The sequence below is a fragment of the Heteronotia binoei genome, chromosome 13 (assembly GCF_032191835.1).
Source record: "Heteronotia binoei isolate CCM8104 ecotype False Entrance Well chromosome 13, APGP_CSIRO_Hbin_v1, whole genome shotgun sequence".
In the NCBI taxonomy this organism is placed as follows: Eukaryota; Metazoa; Chordata; class Lepidosauria; order Squamata; family Gekkonidae; genus Heteronotia; species Heteronotia binoei.
The window spans coordinates 25,997,889-26,011,922 of NC_083235.1; the positions used below are offsets into that span (position 1 = coordinate 25,997,889).

General features: G+C 46.8%; 1 protein-coding gene across 2 annotated transcripts in view; it reads right to left on the bottom strand.

Moving 5' to 3' along the window:
- ARHGAP9 (Rho GTPase activating protein 9) overlaps nucleotides 1-14,034 on the bottom strand; it is a 37,433-nt gene that overhangs the window by 2,076 nt on the left and 21,323 nt on the right. For both annotated transcript variants that reach the window (XM_060253312.1, XM_060253311.1), the window contains 10 exons: nucleotides 12,796-12,877; nucleotides 12,536-12,631; nucleotides 11,753-11,851; nucleotides 9,999-10,125; nucleotides 9,442-9,552; nucleotides 5,872-5,970; nucleotides 5,664-5,741; nucleotides 5,033-5,086; nucleotides 4,062-4,196; nucleotides 2,184-2,289 (listed from right to left, as the gene is read on the bottom strand). In XM_060253312.1, the coding sequence (XP_060109295.1) occupies nucleotides 2,184-2,289; nucleotides 4,062-4,196; nucleotides 5,033-5,086; nucleotides 5,664-5,741; nucleotides 5,872-5,970; nucleotides 9,442-9,552; nucleotides 9,999-10,125; nucleotides 11,753-11,851; nucleotides 12,536-12,631; nucleotides 12,796-12,877 (987 nt within the window). The remainder of the gene's footprint in view (nucleotides 1-2,183; nucleotides 2,290-4,061; nucleotides 4,197-5,032; nucleotides 5,087-5,663; nucleotides 5,742-5,871; nucleotides 5,971-9,441; nucleotides 9,553-9,998; nucleotides 10,126-11,752; nucleotides 11,852-12,535; nucleotides 12,632-12,795; nucleotides 12,878-14,034) is intronic.

Genomic DNA, 14,034 nt, shown 5'->3' on the forward strand with positions numbered 1-14,034 from the left:
AGAGAAAGGACAGTCCTTTTGCACATAAAGTCCACGTTCACGTTCACAAATAGTCTTTGTACATTTCCAAAAACTCTGTGTGGAATCCAACACTCCTCTTAGATGATGTGGCTCCAAATAAACTTCTGGAGTAGACATATTCCTTAAGTGTCAGTTGGCTTCAGACCACGTTTCACATTAAAATGCTTTTTCAAGAGCCTTACTGTTCTGTAATATTCACAATTTGATGTCAAGCAAAAAATCTTATTGCATTTCCATTAGGCACAAGCTACATCTGTTTAAGAAATTTATACTATGACTGGTTTCGCACTCACCCTACGCCGCTCTGACATTCCTCTTTTCAGCGTGGCACCCTTCCGATTTCCCACTACCTGCACCGGGGCTTCAGCTTGCACCTGCGTTTTTGCACAACAAAGAGAAACCGCTAAAAACCAGCCCAGGGGCAGATAGTGGGAAATTGGAAGGATGCTGCGCTGAAAAGAAGATCGTCAGAGCAGTGCAGGGTGAGTGCGAAATCAATCAGAGTCTATAAATTTTTGGAATATATTTATTTCTTGTACACAGTTTTTTGCTTCTCCTGCTGCTCTGGGTGCAGAGGGCTCTTTTTCTAGCAGGAGCTCCTCTGCAGAAAGCAACATCCTGACACTGGTAAGGAAAGATCCAGGTGGGCAGCCGTGTTGGTCTGAAGCAGCAGAACAAAGCAAGAGTCAAGTTGCACCTTTAAGACCAACCAGGTTTTATTCAGAATGTACGCTTTCGTGTGCTCTCTAAGCACACTTCATCAGACAAAAGTATGGAATGGCAAGTACTCCTAAATATAGAGAAAGTGGGCAGTGAGTTAGTATGCAGAGTCATGGAAATAGCTTTTTTAGCAGATTCAAAGAGTCACAAGCTGGGGTCTGATGTTTGTTAGTTTATGTTAACTGGACTGAAACAACAACGACAATTACGTTGGAATAGCAGATTGATATCCATTTAGTACATGGGCTTCTAGCACACGAAAGCTTACATTCTGAATAAAACTTTGCTGATCTTAAAGGTGCAACTTGACTCTTGCTTGGTTCTACTGATAAGGAAAGGGAGAGGGAGAGAGCTGGGGGAATATTGAACAAGAAGGGTAGAGGGGGAGAAAGAAGGGGGGATCCACAGAGGAGAGGGGAAAGAATTAGAGAGGGCCAAGGTATGTTGACAGAGAAGGATGGGAGGAGATTGATGGGAAAAGGGTGGGGGGACAAAAGAGAGAGGAGTTTAGGTTGTCAGATAAGGGAAGGGGAGTAAGAGGGGGAGAGATAGGAAGGGGGTAGGGTTGACAGAAGAGGAGGAGTAGATTGAGAGAAGGGATGGGGGGAAAGAAAGGGGTTTGGTGGTCAGATAAGGGGGATAGTCTGAGAAGGGGGAGAAACAAAGAAAGAAGTAGAAAGGGAGGGGGAAGTAAGGAGGGAGTTTGTTAGAGAAGGAAGCAAAGGGGGAGAAGGGATGCACCCTCCCGACAAGTTTTGGCCCCGCTTGTGCAAAGATCTTCTGCCAGCATGGGTGTACCAGTCACAGTGTGGGACTAGTATCCTGAGATCCTAGCTGTGGATCCCTGGTCTGCTACAGACATTTGCTTAGTGATCTTGAGCCACTCACGTCCTCTCAGCTCAATCAACCTGCCAGGGTTGTTAACATAAGGATAAAATGGAGGCAGGAAGAACAACATTGTAAGCTGCTGTGGATCCCCTTTGGGGAGGAAAAAGTGGGCTATGACTATATAGAAAAATAAATAAAATCTGGATTTTATCTTTAAGTGCTGGGGATCCCTGAGGATGTGGGAAGGGCACTCTGCACATGCTTAAAATTGCGGATTTATCTCTGCACATCTTGAAACCTTAACATTTCCATCTATCTACAGCCTAGAAATACGTATTTTGACATTTCAACGCTGTGAATTTGAATATGTGCCCCCCCTGGCAATGTGTCATGCAGTTCCAGCTGCCAAATGCTACTATTTTCAGTTTTTGCAGAACTTAGAATACACTTGCAAAGCAAATGCGATTGCCAGAACTAGACAGCTGGAAACAGACTTATCAGAGGAATACACTTTGATGGGTCAGCCATAATATTAGCAACAAGCCTAGCAAATACCAGTGACAGGAAACGGGTAAGAAAGCAGGGAACACGGAATGGTAGGATTAACCCCTTACTTGCGGAGATGCTCCAGTAAATAATGGAGGGTGTCCCGGTTGGCTTGGGGGAGGCTCTGGACCAGCCCTGCCAGCTTGGAGACTTTTTCCTCAGGATCAGACAACTCTGCATGGGGGGAAACGTAACAGGCCATTCTTCAGTTGCAAGGGGGGGGGGGCGGGCAGGAGCATGTTTATGGGCAACAGATTCAGAAGAGACCAAAGAAAGTACTTCTTTCCTTCTCTGGATCTTTTTAAGAAATGCATTTTAAGTACTGTATATATGTTTAAACATACATTCATTTTTAGCTTTGTTTTTTAAAAAAACAGCAACCATTTCAAAACAAGTTGCAAAACAGCTGCAGGGATTAAGATAAGTGTGTGAATGATAATATGGTCACTGTCCAGTAGGGGCCCTCCTTAGATGGTGTTTCCATGTTGCAGAATCAGACTTTCAGCATCAAAAACTGCCCTGAGTCAGAAAATGGTATATCTGTACTGGTGAGAGCTTTCAAACTGCACCTTATTGCTTCTAACATCTATCTTCACCCTGACCTTACACCCTGGTGCCGCATCCATGTACAAGATCTGGCTGTGGCCCCTCCAGAACAGTTGGGCTAGAAAAACCTTATGTTTTCTAACAGAGGCAAATGACATATGCAAAACACATTATCTGTCCTGTATACCTGATGCTGCCTTATACTGAATCAGTCAAATGAAATGGAAGGGGAACACAGTAGTGAAGTACCTAAGAAACAACTACAAAGAAACTGTGTTCAAATATCGCTACAAGATCATGCAAATCAGGGGTCATTTTGTAGAAAAATAGGTGGTGGAGCTCATCCAGGGATTGTTATGCAGCTGCACATACTAGTCAATGGACAAGGAGGTGGAACTCTCAGCAGGAGGAGGTGGAACTCTCAGAAAGGTTCAGGAGCTGTGCTCCTGTGAGCTCCCACTGAATCCAAGGCCTGATGCAAATAATATACAATATCAACATAACAAACAACGAGTATCAAAAGACTAAAAGGCTCAGTTAATAAACAATGTCCTTGAAATGTAGCAGAAAATCTTCCTCCAAGGTATTTTGCTGGCAATATTCCCAAAGTGAATATAATCTGATGTACTGAAGCCTCCTGAAATATACAATGTGATTTCTGGATGTGCTAGCGTGTTTCAGAGTGTAGCCCAGCAGGCAGTCTTATTCCACTTAAGAGCAATTCTATTGGTCTAATTATTCACACTCATGCCAAAAAAAATCATCTTTTTCAGGATCCCAATTAACACCATCTCACAGCCATGCAGCTTCACAAAATTCAAGGTCGGCTAGCTTCCCTCAAGAGTGATAAAGATTTTTCCTGGCACCTGCTATTTAAGATTCTTTAACTGGAGATTCCAGAAATAATCCTGGGACCTTCTGCATACCAAGCAGATACTCTTCTACTCAGCTATGGCCCTTTTCCTATTCTGGACCTTATTCTGCACTAGAATTTGGTAGTGTCTGGAAAGGTGCTAAGAGGCAGGGCTTCTTTTGTAGCAGGAACTCCTTTGCATATTAGGCCACACACCCATGATGTACCCAGTCCTCCAAAGCTTACAGAAGGCCCTGTACTAAGAGCCCTATAAGCTCTTGGAAGATTGTCTACATCAGGGGTGTGTGATCTAATATGCAAAGGAGTTCCTGCTATAAAAAAAAAAGCCCTGCAAAGGGAATTTGGAGAGATCGCTTTCTCCGACAGGGAATATGAATACAAGTTCACTTATATCCCACTAGCATGTTTTTTTTCCTGAGCTGAGCTCTGATACTGGATACAACGATGTTCAACCCTGACTCAGCACTAAGCCCCATATTGCGCACGCTGGTTGTGACAAAGGAACAGGAACGGGAAAGGCACTTACTGGCGGCAGCTATGAATTCATCAAAAAGGCTGTATGGTATTAGAGGTTCAGGCAGCTCCCGGAAGAAAAGCTTGAGGGCCCCAGTTATTACATGCACATCATCCCACTGAGGGTCGGAAAGGCGCAACTTATCTTCTGGTGGGGGTAAACAGCAGAGTCAGTGTGGTACCTGAGGGGTGGCAGCAGGCCCCTGAGCTCAGCACCTGTGCCACACAGAACAGATCAAACCCAGACTAAAGCACTGGATAGTAGCTATCGCCTTCTGGGTTCCATTCTCACTTGCTGCTAATGCAGAATTGCATCCCAGATGCCAAGGTTCATTAAAAAAAATTATGAACATAAGAGCATAAGAGAAACCATGTTGGATCAGGCCTGTGGCTCACCTAGTCCAACGCTCTGTGTCACACAGTGGCCAAAACTTAGGTGCCATCAGGAGGCCCACCAGCAGGGCAAGAACTCCAGAAGCCCTCCCACTGTTGCCCCCCAAGCACCAAGAATATAGAGCATCCCTGCCCCAGACATAGTGAACCCATTTCAAAGGCTCCTATGCCCCACCTCTTCCTTCTCCTGCAAAAAATATCTGAGGTCCAAAGAATGCTTTAAAAAGACAACATGCCTTAATCTATTTTTATATATATTTCTAAAGACAATAGAAATGTTTCGTGCATTACTTAATTGCAGAAATCTCCCCTATTTGTAACATAATCCAAAGTTCCCTCTTCATCTCAGGTTAAAGAAGACCCCAAGCTTAGGATAATTATGTGAGGTCCTGGCACAGAAACAGCCAAGTATCCAAGTATTTTGTTCTTTTGAGCATTCAGCCAGAAGGAACTCAAAAGTTTGCACACTACATAGCTGCTCCAAAAGTGTCGGCTAGATGTTCTTGACTGTCTTACTTGCTCTAAGGGACCAGTGTAGCTGCCAGGATCTATCATATAGACACAAAGGTACCAAGATGCACACAATGTTACCTTGGCTCCGGTGCTCTGGAAAAACATAGCGACCATCCGATGTCACCGCTCGCTCTGCAAGGCAACGTAATAGTTACAGAGGGCCATGTTAGAAAAGGAAAGGCAGATGTAGCATTTTAACAGTGGACGTAGTGCGTCCTTCACACACAGTGCAATCTTGGCTTCAGAACTTGCCTTACACTCATAAGTATCAGCAAATCAAATGTTGGTTTGCATTTTTAAAGAAATCACAAAGGCAAAATGGCCTGGAGATTGGGTGGAGGATAGGTGTTGCTGATGGCATGGTCACTAGGCAGTAAGTGCCTTCCACTGACAGCTGTTCCCTCAGTTCAGTCAACCATGCAAAAAACATGCAGGCCAGTATTTTCAAAGCTTAATCAGGACTCAAAAGAGTACATTTGAAATGAATATAATGGGAGATGATGTCAAACTGGCCCCTGCTGCTCTTCAAATCTGTCCTTCCCCAAAGCAAAGCACTGTAGGGGAAGAGATGGCTGGGAGGCTCCGTACCTCCTTCCCCTTAAACTTTCTTCCCTGCTTTTACTCCCACTCACCCCACAGTCAGAAACGACTAGTGCTTGCACAGGGGACCACCTTTACCTTTTACCCAGACATTACTGTAAACACTCACCACGATCAACTATGAATCTTAGCTTCTGAATAATGGCCAGGTTCCCACTGACTCTGTAGATACCATCCACATCTAGACCTGGAAGGGAGGGAGAGAGGCCATTATGAATTCTACAAACCTTTTGTAATTGGATGCACACAGGAGTGTACTGTCAGGGCTGGGGAAAACATAGCAGCCCAAACGGGGCTTGAGGTAAAGGCTCCCTTACCTCTTTGCTCGACAGCCTCCACACACTGTTGAACAAAGCGTGGCACTGTGCCCCCTTCCCGATGGCACAGGGCTTCCAGACGGCAGCCGAAGACCTGGTCTAAGGATAAAAAGGACAGGGGATCAGCAAGGCGGGGTAGGATGACATAATACGAGAAGCACTGCTGTGCACTTGGTGGACCTGCAGGGGGCGATACAGCTAAAGGCAGCTTTGATTACAGCCCTGGACTACCTCACCAGACCCATCAGCCACTCACACACTCAAGGGGCAGAGGGAGGGGGGGAAACTGGATTAAGCCAGTTCTGTGTATTGAAATGTTCTGAGCCACATTAGATGCTTCATGCCAAAGCAAGCAAGGGGTTATGATTACAGATTTGGAGGATACAAGGAAAGGAAAGGTCTCCTGTGCAAGCACCAGTCGTTTCTGACTCTGGGGTGACATTGCTTTCACAACGTTTTCACGGCAGACTTTTTTATGGGGTGGTTTGCCATTGCCTTCCCCAGTCTTTTACACTTTCTTCCCAGCAAGCTGAGTACTCATTTTACCGACCTCGGAAGGATGGAAGGCTGAGTCAACCTTGTACCAGCTACCTGAATCCAGCTTCCGCCGGAATTGAACTCAGGTCGTGAGCAGAGAGTTCAGACCATAGTACTGCAGTACTGCTGCTTTACCACTCTGCATCATGGGGCCGCTGGGGGATACAAAGGGAATTGCAAATAAGCTGCAGAAAACAGGGGATGTCTTAGCAACTCTGGACAAGTCCATTTCACTTCCTAGGGAAGCTGCACTTTTTACAAGGTCTGCGCAGGTTATTACATGGATATCTGAATATGCACACATACTGTCAAACAGAAAGCGATATACCATTCTAAAGTCGGATCCAAAATTGCTGTGGGTACTGGGGTGTGGAGTATATTATTTGTTAGGGGCACTACACATTGGGTGTCTACAGAAGAAGAACTGTGATCCATGCAACGGTCACTTTCAGGTTGGATTACTGCAACATGCTCTACTCAGGCTTACCCTTGCAGCTGATCTGGAAACTTCAGCTAGTGCAGAATGCGGCAATACGGCTGTTAACTGCATGCCTTTACGGGCAAGCATTCAGCCAGTGCTGCGCCAACTGCACTGGCTACCTATTGAGTACCAGATCCACTTCAAGGTTTTGGTACTGACATTTAAAGCCTTATGAGGTCTAGGACCAACATACCTGAGGACCACCTTTCCCCATAAACACCCCAGAGGTCGTTGTGATCGGCTACGCAACACCTCCTGACCACCCTTGGCCCTAAGGATGTCCGACTTGCCTCAACCAGGGCCAGGGCCTTTTCAGCCCTGGCCCCTGCCTGGTGGAATCAGCTCCCTGTGGAGATCCAGGCCCTACCTGAATTACTACCATTTTGTAGGGCCTACAAGACAGAGCTGTTCCGCCGGGCCTATGGCTGAGGCAGTGGGCATCCTATTATTCCATCATTTGGCCTTCCTTGTGGTGACAACATGCTTTATTACAGTGCTATCTTATTGTCATTACCATCATTTAAGGTGGGCCTACAACTGGTTACTGATATGCTGTGCCCTGTCCGCCGGTGGAGTGTTTTATTTATTCTTTTTACTGTTAATTTTAAATTGATGTTTTAACTTTGATATGTAGGTTTTTATTGTTATTTTTATATGTTGTGATCCGCCTTGAGCCCGTTTACGGGAAAAGGCGAAATATAAGCCTATTAAATAAAATATTAAATAAATAAATAAGATGACGACTGCAGATTTATACCCCGCTCTTCTCTCTGAATCAGTGTCTCAATCTCCTTTATCTTCTTCCCCCACAACACACACCCTGTGATGTGGGTGGGGCTGAGAGATCTCTCACAGCAGCTGCCCTTTCAAGGACAACTCTGCGAGAGCTATGGCTAACCCAAGGTCATTCCAGCAGGTGCAAGTGGAGGAGTGGGGAATCCGGTTCTCCCAGATAAGAGTCCACACACTGAACCACTACACCAAACTGAATACATGTATTATAGTAAATCAGACCACTGGCCTATTCATGTCAGTCCTGTCTACTCTGACTGGCAGTGGCTATCCAGGGTCTCAGCCGGAGTGCTTTCTCATTACCTGTTCTCTGATCCTTTTAACTTGAGATGCCAGAGATCAAACCTCAGATCTTCTCTGTACAAAACGGATGCTCTGCTACGGAGTCCCTTCCTCAAACAAGTTTAACTTGACAATTCCTTGGAGCTCCTTTATTCCAAGTCACCCTGCTGATCTATAAAAGGCACTTTCCGCATAGAGCTTTTTGTTCCACTTTCCTTCCATACCCAGGGCTGGCCCTAGACTGTCTGCCACCCTAGGCAAGGCTAACGTCTGGTGCCCTGCCCCCTCCCTGCACTAATAACGTCACCAAGTCATATGGAGGGCACCCAACTCAGTGCCCCCAGGTGGCCAGCACCCTAGGCACTCCATACCTCCAGTGAGGCTTTTGTCAGGGGGTAGGAGTGGAGGTAGCCATGGCTTCCACACAACATTGTGCTTAATCTCAACATGAAGTTTTTGACTCCTGGCACTTTCCCCTTTGAGCCAGAGCAAGAAGCCAGACCTCTTTGATCCAGCTCAAAAGGAAATGGGCAAGTCAGCTGTGAGCAAGCGTCCATAACCAAGGAGGGGGTGGAGCTAAGCTCTGCCTTCAAAATGGAGGTAGTAAGCACCATTCTTCTCCCTCCCTTTCTGCTTCATAAGGATTTATTAAATTTAACAGGTAACACACAAGGATCAAGTGTTAAGGAAGAAGAGCCAGGCCACAGGGGGAACTTAACAAGATTGTTGACATGTTTGCACTTCTGCAAACAGAGAGGAAGAGGTCAGAGCAGCAGCAAGAAGTACAGGGATGGGGCAGAGCAGGCAAATACTCTCCTCATGCATGGTTCCACTCATGCCTGGTTCCAACCCCGTGTGGAAGCAGCAAAAATCAGTATTAAGAACATAAGAGAAGCCATGCTGGATCAGGCCAATGGCCCATCCAGTCCAACACTCTGTGTCACACAGTGGCCAAAAAAAAAAACCGTTGGGCTAAACCCAAGGCATTTTTTTGTAGCAGGAACTCCTTTGCATATTAGGCCACACACCCTGATGTAGCCAATCCTCCAAGAGCTTACAGGGGTCTTCTTACAGGGCCTACTGTAAGCTCCAGGAGGATCGGCTACATCAGGGGTGTACTGTCAGCTTTAACTGACAGGGCTTCTTCAGGGCCTAAGGCAGGGGGCTTTCATATCACCTACTGCCTGATCCTTTCAACCGGCAATGCTGGGGACTGAACCTGGGATTGACACAGAGATCTGTTGCATCAGGGGTGGTCCCACTTTTCATGGGGGCACAGTTTGACTTTTCCAGGGTCTCACTGGATGCATTAAGTAACAAGGGTTAATCCAGTCAGCACACAATAGACTCAGCTCACGTGTCCTGGGCAACAGCAGTGTGATAGGACCCTTTCAGAAAAGGCATCCTCTGCACAAAATGCATCCTCTGCACACGTCCTATGCTGGTTGCCACCAGAGGCTGAGGCCCTGGAAACTCACCTCGAATCAGTCCTTTCTCTTGCAGACTCCGCAGTGTTGGCCGCTTGGCAATGAACCGTCTCAGTTTGCTCTTGACCCGTTTTTTGTAGACTCTGTCAGGACTTGAAGGTGCTAAGAAGGAAGAGGGGGAGCTGAGGTTGCTGTGAGACACAAATCCTCCGAAGCTGCGTTATGCCAAGTCAGTCCACTGGTCAATCAAAGCCTTTGTGGCTCCAACTCCACTTTCCATCCCCAACTGCAATGAGGCTGGGTTGTTGTTGTTTTTTACCCAATCCCCCCTCCTTCACTCATGCAATGGAAGCCGCAATTGCAGCAACTTTGTAGGATTCTCCATCCCCCCCTCCACTCCTGATCGGCTTAGCTAGGGCTTTTGTTGTAGCAGGAATCCTTTGCATATTAGGTCACACCCCACTGATGTAGCCAATCCTCCTGGAGCTTACACTAGGCCCTGTAATATAGGCCCTGTAAGCTTTTGCAGGATTGGCTACATCAGGGGGGTACAGCCTAATATGCAAAGGAGTTCATGCTAAAAAAAGAGTCCTGGGCTTAGCCCATACCTGCCGAGGTCTCACTCTTTAGGCATCCCAATTCGTCTTCCTCGTCATAGCTGAGGTCCACAAGGTCTGCGCTGCCTGTCCGGCAGAGGGAATACAGAAGAGGCTCATCCAGGGGATTCTCTTCGTCCTGGAGAGTGAAAGGCAAGTAGGCTAAGGGCGATTTCCCACACAGCTTACCGAGGAGCGAAGTCCCTCCTCACTGCGCAGCGTCTGCTGAGATTTCCCACCAACTGCTCCACGGAATCAGAAAGTGCCGGACCTTTCGCGTTGCTAACGTAAACTAGGGTTTCAGCGATTTCCATTTGAGACGCAAAAGGTCCGGCACTTCCTGATTCCGCGGAGCAGTTGGTGGGAAATCCCAGCAGATGCTGCGCGGTGAGGAGGGACTTCGCTCCTCGGTAAGCTGTGTGGGAAATCGCCCTAAGACTGGAAAGATGAGGGGACAAAACTGGTTCTTGTAAACGTGACTCTGACCCTGGATGGTCCAGGCTAGCTCCAAGTGGTCAGCTCTCAGAAGCTAAGTAGGGTTGGCTTAGTACTTGGTTAGTACTTTGATGGGAGACCACCAAGGAAGTTGCTAAGGGGAGTCAGGCAACGGTTTGTCTCTTGCTTTGCAAATCCTGAGGGGCCACCATAAGCCACCTGTAACTTAACACTTTCCACCACCAAACATGCTTCATTTTGTATTCTTAATTTTGGGTTTCGTACTCATCTCGTATTCCAACTGTACAATGTGCCATTTCTGTGGTTCAGAGTCCTCAGTTAAGACGGCACCAGCTGGCCAAACACTTATATTCTAATTCCTCCTTGACCCATAAACCTAACTATGCATTCTACCAAGTCAAACCATTGGTCTGTACTGGGGGTAGCCAAACAGTGACTCAGGAACCACATGTGGCTCACCCTTATTGTGTGGCTCCTGAAGCCCCCACAGCCCTGTTGGCCAGCTTGGAGAAGGCACTTCTCTCTTTAAATCACTTCTCCAAGCCAAGCCAGCCAGAGGTTTGAAGAATGCATTCAAAGTTGCTTTCTTTCCACCTCCCTCACCCATCTATTCTCCTTCCTTCCTTTCAGTTTGGTGTAGTGATTAACAGTGCAATCCTAAGGAGACTCCAGTCTAAGCCCATTCATTTCAATGTCCACCCCTAGTCCTGTACTATCTCCTCTGACCAGCAGCAGCTCACCAGAGCCCCAGACCAAAGTTGTTTGCATTACCCACTGCCTGATCCTTGTAGTTGGAGACGCTGGGGATTAAACCTGGGACCTTCGCATAGGAGCTTCCTGGGCTGTGACATGCTAATGGGGGAGCTTTCCTCAGGGGGTTCTTTTGTATATGGATTGGCTATTGAAATACTAATCTTATCTGTAGAGCTGTTGCAAGCTGTGGGGCATTCTGTGTTTTTCAGGACTGGAAAATAAATAGGGCATGGCTTCCAGTTCTGAAAAACCCAAAATGCTCTACAGCTTACAACAGCACTACAGATAAGATTAGTATTTCAACAGCCAATCTGTATACAAAAGAATCCCCTCCGGAAAGCTCCTCCATTAGCATGTCACAGCCCAGGAAGCTCCTACAATGATTCGGCCCTACCCCTCCTGCTTGCTTAGCTTTTGAGATGTGACGAGATCGAGATCGGGCTAACCCAGACTCTCCAGGTTGAGAGAGTTGCTTAGTTGAGCCCATGTGATCTCCCAGCCTGGAAAGAATAAGACAGTTTCTTAGCAGCTCCTTCTCATTAGCAGCCTCCACTCACCAGCCTACGGATAACTCCTTTGATAGCTTGATACCAATCTTGGCTGATAACTTCACTGTCTGATTGCAAGAGATATTCATTGCCAGTCACCGTGCGGAACTGTGGATAGAAGAAAAAAGGAATAGCTACGTCAGGGTAGATGATGTTCCCCCACATCCACTATTATTTCTTTCTTGAAGGCACGATTTGATCATTGAAGGGGAAATTGTGTAAGAAAACACAAGGCCAGTTAAGAAGATGGCTTTCACTCTTAGAAACTGGTGGCTGCATTTGAACAGAGTCTATTGGGAAGGGATTCCTAAGGCCCACTTCCCAGGAAAACCAAGCAACATCTATACATATGAAGCTGTCTTACACGGAATCAGACTACTGGTCCATCAAGGTCAGGACTGTCTACTCAGACTGGCAGCAGCTCTCCAGGGGCTCAGGCAGAGGTCTTTCACATCACCTATTGCCTGGTCCTTTTCATTGGAGATGCTGGGGATGAAACCTGGGAAATTCTGCATGCCAAACAGATGCTCTGCCACTGAGCAACAGCCCCTTCCACGTGCTTGGAAACTGTTCTTCCCATATGTCACTGATTGCACAAACAGAAGCTCCTATTTGAGGACCCTCCAAAAGTCCAATATGGAGCCACTAAAAGATAACTTGGTGGCCTAGTGTGGGAATAACAAATCAGTCCATGATGGGGGAGCGTCTAGTTATCAGCAATATGACTTCTGGTCCTCACGTGCCCTAGGCTGGGCAGGTCAGAACCCATTCCCTGAGCATTCACGTGCTTACATGGATAACGTTCCGCTTGCTGGAAAGGTCCTTAGCCCACTCGATGCGAGCACCACGCAAATCCACGCTGCTTTCAGGTCGGCTGCTTGCTGGAGTCTGCAGGGATGAAACAGCAGGTTTCTTTTAACCTTCCCGGATGCTACGCCAAGCTTGCTGTGTCCCTGAGACCAGCGGGGAGGGAGAACAAGAGTGCCTTCTGATGCTGTGTGCAATCAGTGCTTACATCCTTTTCCTTCCATCTGCCAAATCACTCCACTCACCCATTCAGTTGCAACTTTGGGGTCCTTGTAGAACATCAGGCTGTTCCCAGCCAGCACCAGCCATGAGGATGTCCAGCTCTTTCTGGAGGGTCATAAGAAAAGCAGAAGCAGGGGGAGAATTCAGGAAGAAACCTACAGTGTATATATTCCATGCACCCCCCCCCCAAAAAAATCCTAAAATAAATGTTCTAATAGGTGTGTTTGCCAATTCGGTGCTGGATGGCTAGCATTTTATTACCTTGTTGGGGAAAAAACAGTGATATACATGTCTCTCCAACTTTCCCACAACAAAAAACCATTGGGGCCATTGCTGAGTAGGCCCTGCAAGAATGGCCACTGTAGAAAAAGCTTTCTGCACTTCCTTCCCTATCACCTTACACATGGGGAAATGCCAGTTTTTCTCATGACAGCGGTGTTGTCCCTAGAGACTACTTCAGGTCGTGGCTCCCTTCTGGGTTTTAAAATGGTTGACTGATGGCGGATATAGAAGTCAATCAAGACTCAGCAGTTTTGTCTCCTGTATTCTGTAAATATCCCGTGACCCCAAGATCTTAGGCTACCAGTGCAGTCCCAAGCACAGTTTCACCCTTCTAATCTTAGTGACTTCAAAGGACTTTGAAGGAGTAACCCTGTTCATAAGAACGTAAGAGAAGCCATGTTGGATCAGGCCAATGGCCCATCCAGTCCAACACTCTGTGTCACACAGTGGCCAAAATATTCAGGTGCCATCAGAAGGTCCATCAGTGAGACCAGGACACTAGAAGCCCTCCCACTGTGCCCACCCAAGCACCAAGAATACAGAGCATCACTGCCCCAGACAGAGTTCCATCAATATGCTAGGGCTAATAGCCACTGATGGACCTCTGCTCCATACGTTTATCCGATTCCCTACAAAGTAGGAGTCCAGTAGCATCTTTAACACCAACAAAGTTTTATTCAGAATGCAAGCTTTCGTGTGCTAGAAGCACACTTCATCAGATAATAAGATGGAATGGAAAGCGGTCCTAGAGAGAGTGGGGAGTGAATCAGTATGCAAAATCATGGAAATGTTTTTTCGCAGATTAAAAGAATCACAAGTTGGGGGGGGGGGGGGGTGTCTGGTGATTGCTAGTTTGTGTTGACTGGGCAGAAACAACAGCAAAGGCAATAAATGCCAGAATAGCAGACTGCTGACTATGTCATTAGGTATCCTGAGTGTGAAGGGCTATAAATAAGAGTCTGTTGTAATGTCAGCAAGTT